The sequence below is a fragment of the Pseudovirgaria hyperparasitica genome (genome assembly GCF_010093815.1).
Source record: "Pseudovirgaria hyperparasitica strain CBS 121739 unplaced genomic scaffold EJ05scaffold_9, whole genome shotgun sequence".
In the NCBI taxonomy this organism is placed as follows: Eukaryota; Fungi; Ascomycota; class Dothideomycetes; order Acrospermales; family Acrospermaceae; genus Pseudovirgaria; species Pseudovirgaria hyperparasitica.
The window spans coordinates 744,027-765,199 of record NW_022985557.1 but is presented as its reverse complement, the minus strand read 5'-3'; the positions used below and the strand labels follow the sequence as shown (position 1 = coordinate 765,199).

Below are 21,173 nucleotides of genomic sequence, written 5' to 3'. Positions count from 1 at the left end.
GTAATTCACGGACATATTGTCCACGGAAGTAGGCCAGTCGGTATGACACGTGGTGTTTCTGTGAGGAGTAGAGTAAAGTGACAGCCGGGTATGCGTGTTTGCTCCTTTTTAGTGCTAGCATATGTGGATTTTGGGCAGGATTGGTGAGGAACAATCACTCAATCCGCATGCTTTGGTTGCTTACTCCTGGTCATCATGCATATATCTTCACGATTGTCTTCATATACTGTACTAGATGATGAAATGCACCAGTATAAATTGATAGTGCAGATCATATTAACGTTAGTAAAGTCGTGAGCTTCGTATAAGTCGTCATGAACCCTTGACGACAGCTTTCATCCATCATATTCCATGATTTTACACATAGATATTGATTTGTTCGCAGCCATTTCCTCCGATAGCCCCTGGCAAGCTTTGAATTTTTTATCGAAGTAAGAGATAAGTAGCGAGGACGCAGCCATATGTTGTATATACTCCTTCAAACATGTCCAACTGACTGACGGGTAGGCGAGATCTTAAATCTGCTACTAACTAATATGCTACGAACTCACTTACCCGGCTGTTAGGGTAGTAGAATATAAGCTCTATATCCCTTCTAAAAGTCTAGATGTCAGTCATTGCTACATCACAAGCGGATGTTCTTAAGAATAATCCGGCTCACAATGTTCCTCCTCCGCAGATTTTTGATAACATAAAAGATCGAGACCTAAAATATGAATGGTAGTTATTGGCATGTAATGCTGTGCTTCATCACTGTTTAACGTTAGTGATATTTAGCTGTGATATTACTCTTGATTCGACTTTAGGGTGTAGAATTATTGGTGATTCATGTAAGAAATGTTGTAATTGAGCAGGGATATGTGTTTCATGATTCAAGATTTCTGAATTGATATTACAGAGGCTACAGTTTGAATTGGATTGCAGAAATATCCACCGACAGTGATAGAGAGTGTTTTTCTTTGATCAATATCTTGGAAATGTCTCTGAGCTAAAGCATAGCATTTCTCACATACTCATGCAAGTCACAAGGCAAGCTGCCTACTGTTAAGTAGGACTTAAGGAAGATCTATAACCATGCTTTGGAGGCCTGAGCAGTGCCAAAATAAGCCCATAAAGCTTATTCGTCATCATCGTAACATCATTACACTTCATCGAATATTTAGCTATATACGCAGCAAACTTGTAGTCAGACATAGCCCACTGGTGGCATTAGTACCGAACAAACTTTGCCATCGGTGCAGTTCATGCCATACCGTGTGTACATAGGAAGTATGTCTCAATTGGATGATACTACTGTGGGTAGTCTAGCAGGGACGGCTTTATGGTATGACAGGAGGCAAGGAACGCGTGTTTGCATAGGCAAAGCGGCCTGTTTCATACACCTATGCAGTGAATCGCCACAGTTATATGTGGAGTAAGTGGTCAGTTAGGCAGAAGTTGTGTGAAAGGAAAGTGTGGCCTAGCATCTGCCTGGTGGAGGAGCATTCTCAAGGACGTAGTGGGAAGAGGATGGGAAGGCGTATGAATTCGCAGATTTCCAGTGAGAGTGATTTGCCGTGCAGAAAATACGATCGTAGGCTGTCACCGGGTTTGATACTACAAGATAACTTGATCCTGTTAATACGTTGCGTTAACGAAATCTCACTTTCATTTAATCTCATATGACCCATATTGCATGTCTAACAGCTGTGCCATAACCACTCTGCGCATGTGCTCCTCCTACTCATAGACATGGGTTCGTATCAAGTCTCTATCATTGTAATAGAATCTTCTTCCCTTCCTTAAGGCTCTCAATCTGCTTCTTGAGCTCACTCCGACGCTGGATGGAATGTTGAGCTTCGCCCGCAATACGTGTAAGCTCATCAGTGTTGAGACCACCAATGAACGTCGAGGATAATACACCGAGTGGAGTTTCAGGTCCCGAGATGAGATAGTAGTCTGTGACTTGCATGCAGACACAGTCAATGAATCGTTTCATAGCAACCTTGCAGTATGCCTTGAGGACATCATGAATGTCTTGGACCGTATGGTCAATATTACTGGCTGTAGCTTTGTTGGAAGATCGAAGCGTAGCCGGTGCCACATAATTCCGCACAGACTGCTCAATTGAATCCCAGGATGATCTTGATCCATCTTCCTCACATGGAAACCTTTCACCTTTGGCTGCCTTGCTGACTATGGCTCCAGCTCTAGTTCTCTGTCGCTCGTCTCGCACCCTTTCGAGAGTGTCGCTGTAGTAGTGATTCATGGTCATTAACTTGCCGCGTCGTTCGGTCCTGAGGATGAATTCTACTTGGCCTGTAGCCTTTTTGTAGATTCTCAGCTGTTCGTTCATAATGACAGATCGCAGAGCTTTGTTCACGAGTTCATCTTTGCACAGCCTGTCCAAGAGTCGGCTGCAGAACATGTGGTTATTGATGATAGATCGACACACGTAAACCTTAGCTAGGGGCTCCCATGCCAAGGTTTGCTCGCTGAACAGTAGATGTAGGAGAGAGGGATTGTAAGTTCCCATCTCGAAACCTCTTGATCTGGTGTATTTCTCTTTGATCCAAGCGAGAATTTCAACCGAATGTGGCCTGGATCCATCGTTGGCGACATGACCATCCTTGTCACCAACGCGTTCGGTATCCTCATCGTGATCATGAGCTTGTATATCGTCGTACTTATTCTTGAGGGTACGCTCCACGGTGGTATACAGTTCAGGGTGATCCTTTTCCACTAATGCAAGTAACCTTGAGCGCTCTGTCGCAAGCTCAGTCCACATATCCTTATGTTGCTCTGTTGGCTGCTGAGAATCTGTAAGGAAGGGTACTGTAAAGCCCGTGGTTCTGACAGCCTCAGAAAATGCCTCATTCTGCGAGATAATCCATGTCGCAAGACGCATTTCGTCCATGCGGAAGAATGGGTCTGATCCATAGTTGGCTTCAATTGCCACTGCAACGTACTTTTGGAATTGTTCGGCCATGCGCAATAGATAGCTGCGAATCTCACCATCCGTCGTACGACTTGGGCCGAGCTCCATCATCTCTTGTTCACATCTGTCGATCATATTATTGATCTCCTGTCTCACTTTTGGAAACTCGTGCTGTGTTATGTCATTAAGGAGCCTCTCGAGGCGCGGTCGAAGAGTTATGACACCAACACGATCGGGTGGTACTCTGGAGAAATGGCCCTTGTTGAAAAACTCGGACTCTGCCTGATTTCTTTGTTCGATTGTGAAATTGTTCTCGGCTTTCTTACGATTTCGGATCGCGTGATAGCCAAGTCTAAGCTTGTTACTTGTGCCCATTAGAATGTTAATGACATCATCCTCTGCGCCTCTGTCGATGAGGTCTGGTTTTGTCAAAATTCCCAGTGTGCGCTGACCTTTCGGGTCTACTTCTTTTGCCATCTTCAGAATGTCTTGATTGGCAATATCGATGTTTGCCGAAACTACAGCCAATATGATGGACCTTTCATCCTCAATGTAGCTGTGAACGATTCTCTTGACCAGTGCGATGTCATCATTGGTAGTCACACCTTCTTGGGGGTTTCGAAAGATACCAGGAACGTCAACAACACTGAAGTGACTGTGATTAGGTCCATTCAACTCGATCCTCAGTGTGTGCTCGGAAAACGTTGGTTTGCTAGCCTGCTTATCCTGCTGCCCTAGTCTTGCCAAACCCATGGCATCAGATGCCTATGTATCATCAGTGGCTATCAGAAAACGAAGAATTCATCGCACCTTGAGCAGAACCTCCTGAAACTCTTCAGTAGTCAGAGCTTCCAAGAAAGTGTGCTCAAAATCTTTGAGTTTTGCTTCAAGGGCAGAGTCGCAATTCAAGTGCGGTACGATGGAAGCATGGCAATTTTCTGTTTCGGTTCGGTTAAAGACAATATGTGTTGCAAAACGAGTACACAGTGTTGAGTCTCGGGGAAAGGGTAATCCTGTCAGCGCCTCCAGAGTTGAAGACTTCCCACTAGACTGGTCACCGACGACAACGAACTACGAAGGTCAGTGCCTGCGGCCTAACGAGATATCTAAATACCTACTTGAGGTAGCGCGATATGCTTCCCAACACCAATCGCAACAAGCTTGTCGATCTTCTCCAGTCTTTTATCGTCCGTGAACATATCCTTTGACGCGTAGAGCGAACTCATCTTGTCTTCTGAAAAAAGTTGTTATGTAAGGTTTAGACAGAGTCAGTGACCAGAGGAGGAGTGATAATCGAATGTTAAATACCTTTGATACTAGGCTACAATCTGTGCCAGAAGTAAACTATGGGCGCTTAAACTGCTTCTCATACAAGTATGTCTCACTTGAGTCCACGAATTAAGTTCACCGTCCAATTATGATCAGCGCTTGTGGTGAATTCAGTAATGTCCTAAATGGTTTTTGTAAGAGCAAGATCCCTTCCAGGCAAACAACTATAACAGTAACGTTTGTAGATTATAGTTGGCACTTGAGCAAACGAAGCGGTCGCTAATGAACGTCTGAACTAACTTCGTTGTATGTGATACTTGCCTTATTTGACCAGCGTCACTGTCAGACCACGATAGAATGCTCCAAGTGAAAGAGGAAACCTTCAATTATGATAGCAAGGTCAACATTGATGTAGTGAGAGGAGAATGTAAAGTGAGCTGAAAGAAGTGGAATGGGATTTGAAAAGAAAACTCGCAAGGCTGGCGCAACAAGAACCTCTCAGATACCTTCATGGCTGAACCTACATTAGCGCCCTGTAGCCGGCCTAGGCAGACGTTTTCTCACATAACAAACTTGCTACTCAGTCACTATTGGAATGATAGTCCTCTAGTAATTAGAAGCCACATTGCTAATGATTCGCTATGCTATTCGTATCATACACCTCTGCATAATCTTACACGCTAGTTGGTTGCTCACTCGATCTAGGAAGAAGAGTAGATGCAGCTCACCGGCGAATCAGCCTTGACAGCCCGCAGCGCAACGCCAGTGCAGTTCTTGTTGAACCCAGGCTCGTCAGCGTTGCTGAACCAAAGACTGAAGCTCCCACCAATAACCTCAGTCGGACATGCCTTGGGACTCATTCCATCAAATACCAAGTATCCATCCTCGCTAATACTCCAGCCCTTAACCTCGCCGTTGCGTGGCAGCGATTGGCCTTCGTTCGTGTAGCCGCTCTTGCCCTGGCCCATACCGCTGCGGTCGACGTACAGCTGCTGGGTGAGTGTGTCGGCGTATAGGTAGGCTGTGGTGTCGTCTTGGATGACAAATGTGGCGTAGGCTGAAGGTGATTCGCAGGTGGCGTCTTGTTGGCCGCCGACGAGCAGGTTGCCTTTCCAGGCGGTGGCGCTCTGTAGATGCGCGTCGGAGCCTGAATGGATAGCGACAGCACCAAATGGCTCATTGGTGCATGGGGTTTCGATTTGAGGAGCCGGGAGCGCGGCTGCGACACTGGTGAAGGCAGCGAGGGCGAGTGTAGAGTATTGCATTGTGAGTGGACTGGTGTTGGTATCGATGTGATGTATCGGTGGTGTTGTTGTTTTTGAGAAGTTGGAAGGTTGCAGCTTTTGTGATGATATATAGCAAAGTAGATGTGATGGTTGGTGATGATCGATCGTTAATGGTGAGCAGTCGATACTTTTATATTAATTGCCATTGTAGCACCCTTGCAAGGGAGCGTGATACCGGCACTACGCGAGATGATTAGTGTAGCTAAGCTTTTTACTTCAATATCATACCATGTTCAACAGAGCCATCCCCTGCAATACAACCCTGGCCCACCAGAAACGATCATGAACGAGACTGGAGCCGCCAAATGCCATCATCAGATGGTGACTAGCTAGTGGTAACACTCCACAGGGTCCTCGCCACACTGCCCACTGCCGCAGTGTCCGTCGCCATACCCACATGAACGCTTCAAAGCTTTGTGTACCAAGAAGCAGCTGAGAAAGGAGCGGTCGCCGGAAGTCCCCATATCAAACTCTAAATTGCTATTCCGCCACACCAAAAACAGTAAGACCATCGGCGCCACTATATCCGTGCCCCACCGGAATCCTGGCGAAAACCCTCGGTCCGACGTCATTTTGCCCAGCCAATATTTCCATCCAGGTTAGCTCTCCGCATTTTTACATTACAGGTTTACCAGGACACGATGCCCGTGACTCCGTGTCATAATGTTGTTGCTCTAACCATAGGCCCAGTATAATTATGGTCACGAAGTATCATATCTGGTGCTCCGCATCAGAATTACCTGAGTATAGGTACCGTAGAATCCGATAGACTTATGCTAATCTACTTTGAGACAGCCAGGTGTTTTACTAGCTACACATGGTTATAGAGACTACGCCTTAGACCTACAGTAGTATAACCTAACGATTAAATTTGGTAGGAAAAATGTATCTATACCGTGTTCAACTGATGAGTTTCTACGGTAGTATGGAACTCGATAGATCCAATACCACAGCACACAGCACAGCCACGCTGGCAGCATAACCCATTGCTTGGGCCAGTGACTATTGAATAGGTATGCAACGTTACGCGCGCTGGTCGCGTATCGGTGTAGTAATGTTACTCTGGGCATTTCCATCATACGACGTCTTCTGCATACCTGGACTCATTTGTTAATGACTACGCAAGCGCGCCTCACCTCGCAATAATCAAGGCCGAACTACGGAATCTGGCGCGAGCACAGGCACATGTTTCCTTCTAGGCTCGTATTCGTCTTCCTTTATTAGTCTTTAGCTGCCTTCGATCGGCGCGAACAAGCGAGCGGCGAGATTAGTATGGCTCGGCCGAGTGACGAAGAGGCTTCTGAACCTCAGCTTGTAACACCGTCACGGCCATCGTCACAGTTGTATCGTGAGAAGCCAAGACTGTATGACGAGACACGCTGTGTTTGTTACATCAAGTGCATGACCAGATCTCCGGACTCTCCGGTGAGTGTCGGGCTTTCGAGGCTTCTTAGAGTCGTACACTTGGCCGATGTGCATTCGTCCTGGAGAGGAATCTTTGATGCGGTCTCGTCGTAGAGCATTGGCGTTGTTACCCTGGAGAAGAAGGCCTGGAAAACGAGACACCATGTTCTAGTGCACTGATACTGAACATGTTAATACATCAAGCAATGCAAATCACGACGACCGTATATCCGATATCCGACTACAAATGCTTGATTGATTTACTTCTACGCCCATCGCTATGCATTTTTTTATAGTACATATCCTAATCGACAATTCATTTACTCTCCTTCTTCGCAGACTTGGCAACCTTTTCAGCCTCTTCAGTTTTCCTCTTCAAAACCTGCTTGATCTCATCAATCGCGCTCTTGAATATTTTCTCAGCCTCGGCACCATGCTCCTTACCGACCTTCTGGAGCTGCTGTACCTTTGTCATAATATCCGATGACCCTGGGACGTATTTTTCGAAACTTTGGAGGTACTTCTCGATGTCGATCCCGTATTTCTGGCCCTGATCTTTGGCCTTCTCAGCAGTGTCCTTGACGTACTTCTCGATCTCTTCTGTGTCGCCTGACTCAACAGCATTGCGGATCTTGTCCCAAAGCTCTTTGATATTGCCTTGCTTGAGTGCTTCTTCATTTTCCTCAATGAGCTGCTTCACCTTTGGAGATTTTTCGAGGTAGGGCTTAACCTGCTCTTTGCCCTCTTGATAGGCCTTGTCTCCCATACTTTTGATCAATTCAACCTTCTCTTGAACCACCTTCTGGATTTCTGAAGCCGTGCTGGCTGAGACACCCTTGGACACGATGCTTGAAATCTGTTCCCAGGTTTTGTCGACCTCGCTTTTTACTTTGGGTCCGTACTGTTCCTGGAGTTGTTTGAGCTGATCAATGTTGCCACCGACCTTCTCTTTTACGTCAGGATGGTTGTTGAGGATGTCTGCATGGTCACGGGTCAATCTCTTACTTAAACAGATCGAGTAACTCCACATACCTTCAATGGCATCACCAGCTAACTCGCCAATCTGTTGCAGCTTGTCCTGAATGACATTCCACACCTTGCCAGTAGTCTCGATTGACATGTCTCCCTCCTGGGTCACCTTCTTAAGCTCCTCATATCCATCACGAATGATCCCATCAACCTTATCGCCGTGCTTGCTGCGAATGCTCTCCACGTCCTTGAAAGCTTGATCCACGTACCCCTTCGCGCCGGGAATGAAACCAGCATATGCCAACGCCGTACTGTGCAGCCACTCAATTGCCTGATTCGGCTCTGGCGTCTGCTCTTGTACTTTGTTCTTGGCCTGTTGGAAGTAGCCCTTGGCGCTTGACATTGTCTGCACAGCAGTCTTGGCGCCGGAGAAGTGGTAGTATCCATAGCCAGCAACTAGGACGGTCGCGCCACCGATGAGACCGCCGACAATACCGCCACCTCCAGCAGTTTTTGCTTGAGAAGATACATCAGCATAACTGCGGTATTGTAATCTTGGGCGCAAATGGGGTTGAGCTCGTTGAAAGTTCCGCGCAGATGAGCGGACAGTGATGCCACTGATACGAGATGAAGAAGACATAATTGTAATTATCAAGATGAAATATGGGGGAGACAAGGAATGGAGAGGCTGAGTTGGCACAGCGGGCAATTGAGGTTTTGTTTTACAGCTTTGGTTTCAGTGGTCACCATGGCGTCATAAGCTACGGTAAGCGCAAACGGACGCGTCCCCAACCTTGCAGCACGCCCATATGGACGTGCACGACGCAGACGTCATGAAGTAGGACAAGCCGGATAAATATTCTGCAAGTGTCATTACAGTGATACATAATTGATTTGATGGACGAGTTGAGCTTCCCAACGCCTGTCGAAATCCATCCATCTCTGCATAGAATTTTCCTGAACAAGCTAGCGCAGGTTCCCAGACCCAGCCCTTTAAGGTTAGTCATAGTTGTGTTAGATTGTATACTATTTCGGAAAGAACTAGATTCAAACATGCTTTATGGGAATAGAATCATCACTATTTGATATCTACGACGTACGCGATATTATTGTGTCTACAATGTTACAACCAATGATAAGCATCAGTCGTAGCTCCAAACAGCACGTAAGTTTAACAAACACAGAGAACATGTATTCTTGGAGTCTTGGACGCAGCGAATTGAAATCAAAGCAATCGCTAAGGTAGATGACTTTCTTACAGCCGATTCACAATATGCTAATCGATTGTACTCTGCCCCAAGGCCTTGTATCAGATGAGTTTACAGATAAAGACCATCGACATTATATTAAAGGTGTACACATCCTTTACGTTCGAAGTCCATGGCTTGACTTTACTCCATACTCCATACTTTATAACCATCAATTCTCCTGATATTGCGTGCTGTGATCTTATATACACACTTCATCCTCCATTATGGAACTATCGCACTATTCACTTTGAACTTCCTATGTCTCACTCCCTAGTCCTCTCATCTCCCGCCCATGAAGCGATATTCGCGCTGCGTGCTACTCGTTCGTAACATGGCACGTGATTGATCGGATATCATTGGCATAACCATACAACGCCGACGTAAGCATTCGAACCCTCACGATCCCCAAGTTCCCATCCAGCCTACTATAGACCATGCAAAGTAGCGCAGCACCCCAATCCATTAATTTCGATATCAAACACCCGGGTACACCATGCGTGTGATGGAAATATATTACGATAGAGCACGATCCCTAAGCCTCAGGGAGTAATGGTACAGGGCTGAAACGTGAAAGACAGAGCAGATCGTGTTTTATATACTTTTACTTGGCTTCGCAGAAGCAGCTAGTGACGGGTAGGTGTCTTCTCTCCTTTCCAAGGAACATAGACTGATGCGTGCTAGGTGGTTAGTTTGAAGTCACCTACCCGACGTGTGTGGCCTGCTCTTGGATGTATAAAGGGAGCAGCTTCCTTGACAGTATTCTTCTTACAATGAGTATGTATCTTACAAGGTTGGAATCCGGCAGTAGCTTCCTACGCAATCATGCTATTTGATGACCGAGCTCCGATGCATCATCTACGTTCTCGTCGAGTCGTTTGGACTTTATGGCTCCGTGCCATTGTATCTGGACGTGAAGTAGTGCATCAGGTAGCATCAGTGATGCAATGCATCAACGCTGCTCACTTGGAATGAATGCAGACTTCAGGGGCGATGGTCAGTATGAACATGAGAGTGAGATTCGATGTGTATGTATTAGCATTCTCTCTTTTTGGTTTGAGTAAGGAGAGAGATGTTCTGATCGACGTCGGCTCGATATTTGCACAGCTTCTGTGTACGCAGGCGTAAGAATATTGAACATTTTGCGCACGGTTGTGGGCAATTCCAGACCTAATCTACGAAGGAATTCTACCTTACAATGATAGAGTTCATCGATCACACTTCAGTATGGTGATGACCATCATCATCACCACACTGAGCAGGTTCGATGTCACTGGCCAGTCTACAAGACACGAAGAAGTGCACGAAGCACGAGCAAAACAGGTGACACACACACACACATCAGGATCCCAGATAGCAATGAAGTATTGTCCTCAGCAACCACTATCAACAATGACGTACATCATCATCATATAAGAGCGCAAACAGAACATTAACCTTTCATCCTAATAAGACGCAAAGGAACACATGGGCTCAGATAGACCATGATTTGGAGGCAGACACATAGATATCCCTCCACGACTCATCATCGCAGCTTGTGCAATGAGCATGGAGATATAGGAGAGATAGATTCTCTAGATAGGCTCTAGATATATACACATCTTACGAACGAAAGACCGCCGGGTACGTCCAAATGATCGAATCCAGTGAAGCGTCGATTGCGCATTAACACTCACCCTTAAACATACAACTGCACCACTCGACCGCGAGGTAAAAAGAGTCCTTCACTGGACCAAGCACTTCATGCGTGGAAAGTTTTGTTTAAGGCTCGTATGGTGTCATAATTTACACTACATGATTAGCAGCTAGAATGATGTCGAATGAACGCCAAGTGAATGCATTCTATGTCACACACATCAAGGCAGAGAATTACTGTCGAGGAGAGAGCATGGAGAGTTTCCAGATGCCAACCAGAGGAATTCTGCTCAACCATTCAGTGATCTTTGAGCAAACACGGCCACTTTCGCAAGCAGAGTTGAGAAAGTTATTTTGAACCGACTACTGCTTGCACTAAACATCAAATTTCATTCACAGTGACCTACTGTGGCACTTATACTACCCACCAGAACTCCGTTGTAGCTTACCCAAACATCACTCAAAGAATGATGTGATGAGACGCACCAATTTTTGCATAGAACGAACGAGGGCGAGCATTTAAGAGCTCACATGGCTGCTTATGGTAAAGAACGACATATCGACTTTCCTGTGAGAACTTGCAGAAGTCCGCTCTGAAGATGTTGTTTTTGACTTGTAGCATCGGTAACCTTTGTACATTATCTATGTGGAAGTATCTTCACCCTGTTATGATGAAGCTATGCATCAAGGAACGTTTCTAGCGCGCGTTATCACCGCTCAAGATTACACCCACCACCACATTAAGTGCCCAGTCACGTCCAAGCATCAAAAGACTCCATAGGTATACTGCGCCGAGCAGGAGTAGAAGAGAATCCGTTTTAGGTTAGTATCACTAATGCCAACAGAATAGTCACAGCCGACGAGAGGGATGATTATCTACTCCTTGCCGAGAGACCACTTACCGGGTACATGACTCCCAGATTTGGGGGAAGGAATCTTGAATGCCGGGTAGACCGTAAAAAGTTATCAGGCAATTGACACGGACGCCACATCATGAACCCACGGTTTCCTCATCAGTGGCACACTCAAGGCAAGTAAGACTGAGAAGCATAAGAAGGTAGCTAAATCACGAGTAAATACATAAGCTCTACTTTACACAGGCTGTGCGCAGCGCAAAAGCTCAAACACAAATACTGGTAAGCTGGTAAATGCTCTGGCAGCCCACAAAGGGTGATATCGATGGCCATCATCATGAGCTGATCATGACGGTCCACGTCATCGAAACTTCCACGATATCAACACTATCAAAGAAACGAAATCAGCGCAGAAGACCCACATAATGTTCGAGCGCCAGAGCGCCGAGTCACACACTTCGAAGCGAGGATTCAGAACGCCAGAGCAAGCACCCCGGAAGCATAGAATGCCTTAGCTTTGTTCGACGTGTGCTTCGAACACAAGCTATGAAGTAAGCGGCAAGGAGGAGTCCCGAGGAGAACATAGGAAATATATGTATCTTACAACCAAGGGGTCGGTGCCGGGTACGTGAGGAAGTCCGTGTGTGAATGATGCGACCTAGTTGTACGTGCTATTGCGCTATGCCAACGAGTTACATGAATAGCACAGCTGAAGAAGATCGCAATATGGTGTATTTGCACCGTAGAGCCTCTCTTTAGGAGCACATGCTAAGGATAATCTTTAAGATATGAAGAGGCACTCCGCCACATCTGAGCATAACAAGAGCAACGAAAACGAAATTCAAGCATATTATTGCGTAGTGTAACTTCGAGGGAGAATTCTATGCCCATGGACTTCGCTATGTTTCAAGGAAGCAATACAATGAAGGTGAGCCAGGATGAAAACTATCGCCATGTATCGTAGTGAGAAAAGCATTATCAGTCGAGCGACAGGAAAGCGCCAAGAGACATGAAGATAATTGCTTGGAGTGGCGGGGCTAGAAGCATATATCGCCTTTGTCCAGTATGGGATGGATCTTGTATGTCATTACGACGTGACTAAAGGAGGAGCAAGAAAGTAAGCGGCGGGTGCACTCTATATAGTAGAATAACGCAAAATCAAACAAGCATTCACCCAGCAAGCCCATGATGGATGCCATTACCAATGATCGAAGGATACGGGTCACTGCGTGCTTCACTATCAATTCTTAGTACTGCTCTTTCAAGAAGAGCAGCACAGTAGAAATTTCAATAAGGAACGACGGCGAAGACTGGTTAGCAAGGAGATGTTGCCGCTGTCAGCGGCAGAGAACGAGAAAAACAAAGATGTAGCATATACGGCCCGATGTGTGAGTCATGGGGAGATCAAAAACGAAAACCCATTCATAGAAGAGGGTGAGCATGCTAACTGGGAGGATCAGTGACAAATCGGCTAGCTTGCGTAGCCTTGGAGTCAGCGTGCACGGTACGCGTATTGCGCGTGTTACTCAGGGATAAGGGTGAGATAAGGACGACAACGGGCAAGATTCAAGCTGCGGTGAAAAGGCGAGCTAAGCATGGCCGACGATCGTTGACTTCAAGTAACCTTATGGGCAAGGAGTGGACGAGATCAGACGACAAGGCGAGCAAGGCGAGCAAGGCATGTCACCAACATGTTGTTGAAGGTAGGCAAGTCACCAGAAAGCGAAGTCAGTCACACTCAAGATAGATCACCAACGGATGATGGGAAGAAGAGGAAGAAGAAGTAGAAGAAATTGATTAATTCGATTGATTGTCAACGGGCCCTCCCCTCCCGTGACTACAGAGCCCTATTGCTCTGCGCCCTAATTAAACTCTGCATGATGACAGTCTGAAAAAAGAAAGAGGAGAGGGAGACAAAGATAAAGAGAGAAGAGAAAAGAAAAAAAAGGAAAAGAGAGAGAAGGAAATACCAAGCCAGATACAAACCAGTGCTACAAACTAATGATGTCGGTCCAGCCCCTCCGAACATCTCGCAAAGGCCACTACTCTTCTTTGCGCCCTAGTTAGTCCTTCTCCAGACTATGTTCACGCGTCCGCGACCATAATCTGGTAGAAGGTAGTCCCAGATCTTAGTTTTCCTCCCACCCCGCCGAGTGAAAGAGGTCGGACAAGAATGTGTTTCTGTGTAACGAACCCGAAGCCTCCAATTGCTAGAGTCGAGGCCCGCTCAGACTCTAGCTCCCCGGCTGATGCTGGCGATGCCCAATGGGCGAGCATGAGGAAAGAAGGAAAGTGTTTCGAGGGAGAGAGGACCGTTGTTTATATAGTCGCGCAGAAGCGACAGCTCTTGAGCACGGTCCAGGCTGGCTACTTCTGGTCTAGCGCAGTCTATCGGCAGCTCGGCGTTCTGATTACACCTGCAAAGCGAGGTACTTTGCGTGTATAGTGTGGTACGGCTTGGCAAAAATCGTGGCCTGGGGCATGACAAGGCCCTCAGGCAGCAAGATTTCCAGGAGGACGTCGGGAGGAAAGTGTGACCGCAAACCTCAGAAACGTCAGTTATGTGTGTAGGAAGCTGTATATATCTTTACGAGTAGTATATCTGAGTTCCTACAAGTTTTAAATGTGTCCGGTGATCGTGTGGTCGCGTAGTTGTCAAAATTGCGTGATTTTGTGACGAAAAAGCAGTTTTGGAGCCATCGACGACGACGGTGAGGTTTTAAGATGTCCTAGAACTCTGAAATTTGTTAGTGTGTATAGAGATAAGACAAAAGGAGCTTCTTGAGACTTACTACGCGTTCCTAGGGAACTTTGTTGTCGAGTCAGATTTCGACTCAAAACCGGCCTGACGCGATAATACCAGCGACATTGCCACAACGCGATACTATACGGACCAAAAAACATCTGATCAGTGGTTCAGGGTCAATACAAAAGCATTTGAGACTCTGGTACGAGTTCCTAGCACACTTTTTGAAAACGTCCAATTTCGACCCAAAATTCCCCTCCAGATCTTCACCTACGACGCGACCGCATCGACAAGCCTACACCCGAACATCAACGGCAGCACCTACGACCATTACCACGAGCGATATGGTCCACAAGACTGCGCTCCTGACAAGAATGCGGTTCCGCTGCGTAAACATCACTCATTCCAGGGCTTTAGTGTATAGCTCTTCGGTCCATTGACAATTAATTTGCCTCAAGCCTGTCTACTGCCAGAGCTGACTACACTCTGGCGTCCTTTCTCACGGTATGTAACGCATAAGAACATACTAAGATGAGTGGTCTGCGTGAGATATCAGAACAGCCTGCTGACCGCCTCATCAGTCTACGTTTGCGTGAACGATGCCAGTCATTTTCCCTGAGCGATTCCTCTTCTTGAGCATCGACACAGCCACTGGCAATTGTCCACAGTACGACAGGTGTCAAAGGGAACATGGAAGCATCACATCAAGAATAAAGCGAGCCCGAAAGACATAGAAGCTCGTACACTCGTAATGGATTGTCCATAAAACATAAGAATATAAAGTACGACTGCAGAAGAGCAGAGCAAGAGAGGGTATACAGTGATATATGGACGAGACTCAAGCAAGAGATTCAGTATGCAGAATAAATGTGCAAGTGGAGATGCTGAGCACATGTCGAACCGTTGTTGCGAGCAACCTAGCTTATACAAGCGAATGAATCAAGAGATTTTATATAGCCAGGTATTCATGAAGAAGGAAACATAGGAATTGTAGGACATTCAAGGAGAACAAAGAAATGATGAGATATCCTAGATTTGAAGCTGTATGACTGCTCACTTTACAAATACCTCGATCGCAGATTACTCAATGTACTCATTCTACCATGCTGCATATTGCTCAAGAGCGCTTCCTCTAGTGCGGACTGAGTGACACTGGCATCTAGGCAGACACTTTAGCTGTGGTGCGACTACATTGACTCGCAACGGCGGAGAATATCATTCGCGATACGGTCGACGGCATTTGGAAGACGATTCGGAGGCAAGTCGACGGTTGAATGAGACGGCGAAAACTTACCGTCAAGATCACTGAAGCTGCTGCCCATGCTAGGTGTGCCGTCGCTGCCTGTTTCCTTACCTTTGCCCCTGCTACTCGGGGAGCCTACACTATTTCGTTTGTGAGGGTTTAAGCGTGCCAGCTCCGCTCTGTGTCGTGGTGACATTGGTGGAGGTGATGAAGGTACTTGATTGGAACGGCCAGGTACAGCAGATGATGCGGAAGATGCAGAGGATTCAATACCAGATGTAGATCCTATAACTTGACGCTGTGCTCGAGGGTCAGTAATTGATTTTCCTTTCGACTTGTCAGCCCCTTTTACTAGGCCACCTTGAGCGTGATGTGGATCTTGCCGGGCAGGCGTCTTGTTCTGAGTATAATTCTGATTGACCATTGCGAATGGAAGGTCGGAATTCGAGGAGTCATCCTCATCTGGATCATTTTCTGAAGCATCATCAAGAGGAGCAAGGGGAGATTTGCGTTGCGTGAAACGAGGAGGGCGCTTGAATATTTGGCTGCGCCGGATGGGATTATCGGGCTCCTCGTCAGAGGAGCTTGCCGACGAACTTGAGTCGGCACCAGAGAGCGAATCAGGACTGGTAGGATGATTGGTTGCAGTACTAGCACCGTGCACAGGCACGGCAGGCGGAGCCTTGCGAGACGGTGGGAAGGACGAACGGAACGATCTATGAGGTGGTCTAGGACTGACAGGAGCAGTAACACCCAGACCGCTGTGCGTGACGGTCGTTGTTGATGGTGTTCGTGATATTGTAGGTGCTGGCGCTTTGGGGGATCCTGGTAAGCTACCATCTACTTTGACAATTTCAACCTTCGATCTGATGGACAATGATGAGGGTGCTCTAGAGCCTCCACTACCAAGCCTTTTCATGGGAACACTACAGACAGGTGTTGTGGAGCTCGCAGATCCTATTCCAGTGGAAGCTGTAGGTGTTTGAACTTTCCGCATCTGAGCGCGGACATGGGATATGTGTCGTTCGTACAGCCATGCTGCCTGTTGTAGCAGAAAGGTATGTGGGACTTGAAATTTATTGGCTCTATTTGGGGTCAGAGGGTGAAATGACGGGACGTCAAGGTTGGCTTACAGTTCTGTCCCTATGGTAGTTAGTAAAATGCAGGGTTTTAAAGAAAGGACATACAATCTATAGCGCTGGCCTTCGAACTGCGCGAGATGATCTTCCAAAGCGCTTGGTCTCTGGTGTTGTCCCAGTCCACTTGGGGCGGATCAACAAAGTCTCCTCTGAGGAAAGGCAGGCGAATGAGGGCGGTGAAATGTACCTTCTCCTCTGGTTCCGCTACGCGTCTCTGCCTCGGCTCTGACTTTCCTGGAACATTGGTTGAAGACGTTTGGGCATGTACTGCTGTGCCGGCAGTCGGGACACTCTGTGGAGGAGCCATTTCAGCTCATACCGTACAGCCTACTTGGGGCTGAAAGTCCAGAAATATAAGGAGTGATGGCGCGATGCCAGTACGTGGGCATGCTCTGATGTCACGCCTGGAGCAGTGTAATGAGGTGCAGTTGAAGTAAAGCGCGAGGTTGAGTCCTAGCTGATATTAGTTCGCCCATTAACTCCGACGCTAAAATTCACGGATCTGATGCCCGATATGCAAGGCACTAATCCATGTGCCTTGATCCTACTACGTTCGCCATTCTTTGAGGACAGTATCCGCGCAACGACTTCAGTATCACATACAACAAAAACTATTCATGTGTCTTCTTGCTTACCTCTACTTGAACACGGCCAAAGGATTCGATACATCCGTGTCGGCTCGGGCAAGACAAAACAATCCGCATTCCGCAGTGGAGCAGCCAGCTTGTTAATTGTGATCAGCCCATAAATGCGTGCCACCGTCGTCAAAGGTAGTCGATATAAGCGGACTTGGAAGCCTCGAGACTCGCGCCAGCGCAGGGAGTAGGAGCTCCCAAGAAGTGAGACTGAGACCGAGACTGTGCTGGCTGAGGAATGGCGACTCGCGGTTGCGTACTTCCGTGGGAACAGATGTATCTATCTGCTCCTCTCCATAGCTCTCTCTAAGCAGCACTTCACTATCTTTTGCGACTACACAATATTCCAACTATCAACTTGCCTCATTCTTGGCGTTCTGTGTCTTCTGGCTGCCTTTGCTTGCGTGGCCGCCCCCCCGGTCCTGGCGTGAGCTAACATATACTTCGTTAAAAGTCAAGTTTTTTTCTTCTTGGATATCGATTTCTGCCTAGTTTCTACTACTCTCCCATTTAAGGTTCACGATGGGCTGCACCTTGTCAAAGTCAAAGGCTTCACTCCGAACAATAGACACCCAGCAGAAAGAAGCTACAAAGCCTATCTCACGATCGCATGAAGCTTCATCACCTATAAAAACGTCCCGACCGAACACACCAGGAATTACGAGTTCTCCACCGACCCCGATGTCAAAATCGCCAGCAACCAGTACACACTCGATCAGGTCGTCAACAAATCAGCTCAGTCACGTGAAGAACGCATCAGTTACGAGTACGACTTCGAACTGTGTGTCGTACCACTCACCACGGGGCTCCGTGCGGAATTCCCCACGCAGCTCTGCTGTGGTGTCGCCTATGCGGCCACAATTTTTGAGCCCTGGAGATCGATCATCGAGCGGTACCGCGTATGGGGGACCGACAACATTCCATGGAAACGCATATGCCATGGGCTGGCAAGGTCGCCATGCCGATTGATTGACTCAGCTGCGCATTGGCTGGAATATGTTTAGCAAACCAGGTCTGAGACCAGAACTCGTGGAAGTTGGAATTTGATCCACGGTGGGGCCCAACAACCGATGACGCCGCACGCCAAACAAGGCAAACTAACCACCAAGCATGCTTCTCACATTATCATATATCCCAATACCTGGTTTTACTCTCCTCATGACGCACTTTCGTATCTTGGATTCCCATGAACAGCGAGGGTGACCATATCAAGCGAGGCGGCGCCATGTTGAAGCGTTTCAGTGAAGTTTGAGACAAAGTCACCAGGGCTAGGCAGTCACCCACACCCTTTGTCCTATAAAGACTGGACCCATCACTGAAATTCGAACTTGCTCGTCCACCACTTCAACCCGAATATTCAGTTCTCTTCCAGCACATCGAGAGCCTACATCATGCCCGATTGTTACATGGCAGCTGAGCCCCAGGCTCAAAACTCCCTTTCTCCAGATCCACCTGAACCCGAGCCTGAACCGGAACCTTTTCCAATGGACGCCCGGCCCACAGCCAACGACATAACGCATCTTGTTGCGTAATGCCTCAAATATTCTCGAATATTCTCCTTGACATGTGTTGAGAGAGAGGCTCCGGCTGCGCCGAAGTCAACGTTATTGGGATGGACAGTTCAAGGAATTCTTGGGTTGGGTAATCACAAGTCTCTAGACAATATATCTTCTACTAGTCAAGGGTCCTTTGCCAAATCTCTGGGCGACATCAACGACAATGTCACTAACATTCTCGCTTGAATCTCACTGTTCGATTTCTCTGTCCTGGGGTCTCATCCATGTCCGTGCATAAATACTTGTGTGGACCATTTCTATTTTGTTCTGGTGTCACAGATCCCTCACAGAACTACTTCTTTAACACCAGATACTTTTGTAACCACACGATGTTCTCATGTTTTAGAAGCTGCACGTCCAAGCCCCATAATCAAACACTTCATGATCCACCTAGGCATATCAAGCCCCCAGCACTAAAACCTTGCCGACACACTATTTACACCCGGACGGAGGAAAGTTCCGCTGTTGCTCGCGTAGTTTCGAAGCCATCTCACCAACAGTCACAAGCTGTCAGTAAAGTAGAAACGATACTACAGTACTCGCGGCCTGGTAGAGACTCTCTTGAGATTCTGCCAATCCGCAATTGATTCCATAGGACAATCCTTCACTCAAGCTAGTCCTGTTTCCCTACCAGGTTCTCACAACGCAATTTGTGTGCACGTGCCTCCAAACAAAACAAAAGATATCTCCCAACAAGCTAATTTGTCTTTCAGGCTCACCGAGCGATCCAACGCTGCATCTTCACACTTCTACTTGATTAACCACGAGACCGATACACGGCTATTGGCTTCTAGAAGATGCCTTTTCTCAGTCTCCTCTTCGCCTGCTTTCACGACACTGACCCCCCTGGCGCCACAATCGTTAATTCGGATTCTCGCAAAGACTCTGTCTTTTCACAGCAAAACAACGCCATACTTTGCCCGAGACCAACTCTGGCCGCTCCACAAAATGTCCAGCCGGTGAATGTACCTCCACTTCCTCCTTTCGTCTTCCCAGTAGGCAGAGATTCAACTGAAACTCAAGTCAAGACGAACGGTCTCTCCAATCGTGGCCCTTTTGCCAACCCTGACACAAGTAATCTAGCCAACTGCAATGGTGATGTTGGGCCTGTCAACACCCGCCTCATCGACAGGAATCAATTTGACCATGACTACGCACGTAAGCAGCAATTTCGTGAGGAGGGACTGCTTTCTAAATCGGGACACGAACCTCGTATGTTGAGCGAGCAAGATCAGAAGGACACCAAACGCAACAAGACTGTGAAATCAAAGGCTCAAGAGCATGTTGGCCGTCTTCGTGCAGCCGGGCTACTTCCTCCAATTGGTGTCTATGGAGCGAAGACCAGACTCGACACCCCCAACGTTGCAGACGATGGGTATGGCAATAAAGGTGATGAGACACCTCTTCTTCCTATTCCAAAGATAAATAACTGACCACGAAAGCCTCTCCCACGAGAAATTCAGTCGGACACGGTACCTCCGCAAGCACCGCTCGTAGGTATGCTGCAGGCAAACAAGCCGCCCTCGACAACATCAACCAGAACCTCTTCAAGCAGGGCCTGCTCTCTTCAAAATCAGCTCTGAACATCGCGTCTGACTATTCAGGTACCACACACCCCTTAACCTCTCTGTAGCTCTACTAACTCTTGAAGCCGTCACCGACACACCCCTGATCATCAACCCTGACAGCACAGCTTCCAAAGCCGCACGCAATAAAGCTAAAGACAAGGACACTAGCGAAAAAACGGTTCAGCAGCTCCGCAACGTCGGCATTCTTGCACCCAAGAAGAATACCATCGCAACAGGCCTGCGGTAGACTTCCGGTCCTGCTCACACATGTGCAGGATGAAGAGGACGGACACGCCACAACCAACGGGTCAGCAGATATGCATGTGAAAATAGACGTTGTAGTTTGGACAGGAGCGTTAAGGCATCACATAGAATCCTGTAGATGCACAAAATGAACGTTTAATAGGGGTTTGAAATCTCACTGCTCAGTCGTGGGAATACAGATATCGAGACATGTAGCGACTACGATCCTCCATTGCCATTATAGCCCCTAACATCTGCCCTGTAGTCTCATATCGTGTGATTCGCATATACATCATGACCGATGGAGAGCTTACTTTGAATCAGGCTTCGAGAATCTCGTCAGCCATCGTAGCATTCAAATGTCACACCAAGGATCGTGATATCTAACTAACTCGCATATCCATCATGACTCGTAGAAGGCGATTTCACAGCATTAGTCAGATATCGACGTTCCCATTATAG

The 21,173-nt window shown here is 47.3% G+C and overlaps 8 protein-coding genes across 8 annotated transcripts; 2 read left to right on the top strand and 6 right to left on the bottom strand.

Moving 5' to 3' along the window:
- Positions 1-1,753: 1,753 nt before the first annotated feature.
- EJ05DRAFT_501088 (uncharacterized protein) lies at positions 1,754-4,143 on the bottom strand (the record flags this gene model as incomplete). The annotated part of the gene is made up of 3 exons (XM_033747072.1): positions 1,754-3,682; positions 3,728-3,988; positions 4,036-4,143. 3 exons carry the CDS (start codon positions 4,141-4,143, stop codon positions 1,754-1,756), a joined length of 2,298 nt encoding a protein of 765 aa, XP_033600008.1.
- Positions 4,144-4,887: 744 nt separating this feature from the next.
- Positions 4,888-5,451, bottom strand: EJ05DRAFT_501087 (uncharacterized protein; the record flags this gene model as incomplete). Its single annotated transcript, XM_033747071.1, has 1 exon — positions 4,888-5,451. One exon carries the CDS (start codon positions 5,449-5,451, stop codon positions 4,888-4,890), a length of 564 nt encoding a protein of 187 aa, XP_033600007.1.
- EJ05DRAFT_394133 (uncharacterized protein) lies at positions 5,436-5,905 on the bottom strand. Its single transcript, XM_033741354.1, has 2 exons — positions 5,701-5,905; positions 5,436-5,652 (listed from the first exon to the last, which is right to left on the bottom strand). Exons 1-2 carry the CDS (start codon positions 5,869-5,871, stop codon positions 5,608-5,610), a joined length of 216 nt encoding a protein of 71 aa, XP_033600006.1. The 5' UTR covers positions 5,872-5,905; the 3' UTR covers positions 5,436-5,607.
- A 354-nt stretch (positions 5,906-6,259) lies between these two features.
- On the bottom strand, positions 6,260-6,679 carry EJ05DRAFT_393914 (uncharacterized protein). Its single transcript, XM_033741353.1, has one exon. It carries the CDS (start codon positions 6,549-6,551, stop codon positions 6,303-6,305), a length of 249 nt encoding a protein of 82 aa, XP_033600005.1. The 5' UTR covers positions 6,552-6,679; the 3' UTR covers positions 6,260-6,302.
- Positions 6,680-7,106: 427 nt separating this feature from the next.
- Positions 7,107-8,549, bottom strand: EJ05DRAFT_538732 (uncharacterized protein). Its single transcript, XM_033749476.1, has 2 exons — positions 7,909-8,549; positions 7,107-7,854 (listed from the first exon to the last, which is right to left on the bottom strand). Exons 1-2 carry the CDS (start codon positions 8,483-8,485, stop codon positions 7,193-7,195), a joined length of 1,239 nt encoding a protein of 412 aa, XP_033600004.1. The 5' UTR covers positions 8,486-8,549; the 3' UTR covers positions 7,107-7,192.
- Positions 8,550-14,964: 6,415 nt separating this feature from the next.
- On the bottom strand, positions 14,965-17,143 carry EJ05DRAFT_476797 (uncharacterized protein). The gene is made up of 4 exons (XM_033744113.1): positions 16,758-17,143; positions 16,704-16,713; positions 15,622-16,655; positions 14,965-15,486 (listed from the first exon to the last, which is right to left on the bottom strand). The coding sequence occupies exons 1-4, from the start codon at positions 17,014-17,016 to the stop codon at positions 15,386-15,388; spliced, it is 1,404 nt and encodes a 467-aa protein (XP_033600003.1). The 5' UTR covers positions 17,017-17,143; the 3' UTR covers positions 14,965-15,385.
- Positions 17,144-17,661: 518 nt separating this feature from the next.
- Positions 17,662-18,462, top strand: EJ05DRAFT_393750 (uncharacterized protein). The gene has a single exon (XM_033741352.1). The coding sequence runs from the start codon at positions 17,867-17,869 to the stop codon at positions 18,311-18,313; it is 447 nt and encodes a 148-aa protein (XP_033600002.1). The 5' UTR covers positions 17,662-17,866; the 3' UTR covers positions 18,314-18,462.
- Positions 18,463-19,527: 1,065 nt separating this feature from the next.
- On the top strand, positions 19,528-20,877 carry EJ05DRAFT_511348 (uncharacterized protein). Its single transcript, XM_033748240.1, has 4 exons — positions 19,528-19,552; positions 19,614-20,289; positions 20,343-20,504; positions 20,552-20,877. The coding sequence occupies exons 2-4, from the start codon at positions 19,698-19,700 to the stop codon at positions 20,713-20,715; spliced, it is 918 nt and encodes a 305-aa protein (XP_033600001.1). The 5' UTR covers positions 19,528-19,552; positions 19,614-19,697; the 3' UTR covers positions 20,716-20,877.
- The last annotated feature ends 296 nt before the right edge of the window (positions 20,878-21,173 follow it).

What these genes read in the sequence shown, in the direction of transcription:
- EJ05DRAFT_538732 (XM_033749476.1), bottom strand. Translation starts at nt 8,485, where the DNA reads ATGTCTTCTTCATCTCGTATCAGTGGCATCACTGTCCGCTCATCTGCG. An exon ending in AGCTGGTGATGCCATTGAAG is followed by an intron (nt 7,855 to 7,908) that starts GTATGTGGAGTT and finishes GTGACCATGCAG; the next exon opens with ACATCCTCAACAACCATCCT.
- EJ05DRAFT_476797 (XM_033744113.1), bottom strand. Translation starts at nt 17,016, where the DNA reads ATGGCTCCTCCACAGAGTGTCCCGACTGCCGGCACAGCAGTACATGCC. An exon ending in CAGCTTCAGTGATCTTGACG is followed by an intron (nt 15,487 to 15,621) that starts GTAAGTTTTCGC and finishes GTGTCTGCCTAG; the next exon opens with ATGCCAGTGTCACTCAGTCC.
- EJ05DRAFT_511348 (XM_033748240.1), top strand. Translation starts at nt 19,698, where the DNA reads ATGCCTTTTCTCAGTCTCCTCTTCGCCTGCTTTCACGACACTGACCCC. An exon ending in CGATGGGTATGGCAATAAAG is followed by an intron (nt 20,290 to 20,342) that starts GTGATGAGACAC and finishes TGACCACGAAAG; the next exon opens with CCTCTCCCACGAGAAATTCA. An exon ending in CATCGCGTCTGACTATTCAG is followed by an intron (nt 20,505 to 20,551) that starts GTACCACACACC and finishes TAACTCTTGAAG; the next exon opens with CCGTCACCGACACACCCCTG.
- EJ05DRAFT_393914 (XM_033741353.1), bottom strand. Translation starts at nt 6,551, where the DNA reads ATGATGGAAATGCCCAGAGTAACATTACTACACCGATACGCGACCAGC.
- EJ05DRAFT_393750 (XM_033741352.1), top strand. Translation starts at nt 17,867, where the DNA reads ATGGGCTGCACCTTGTCAAAGTCAAAGGCTTCACTCCGAACAATAGAC.
- EJ05DRAFT_394133 (XM_033741354.1), bottom strand. Translation starts at nt 5,871, where the DNA reads ATGTGGGTATGGCGACGGACACTGCGGCAGTGGGCAGTGTGGCGAGGA. An exon ending in GGATGGCTCTGTTGAACATG is followed by an intron (nt 5,653 to 5,700) that starts GTATGATATTGA and finishes CATCTCGCGTAG; the next exon opens with TGCCGGTATCACGCTCCCTT.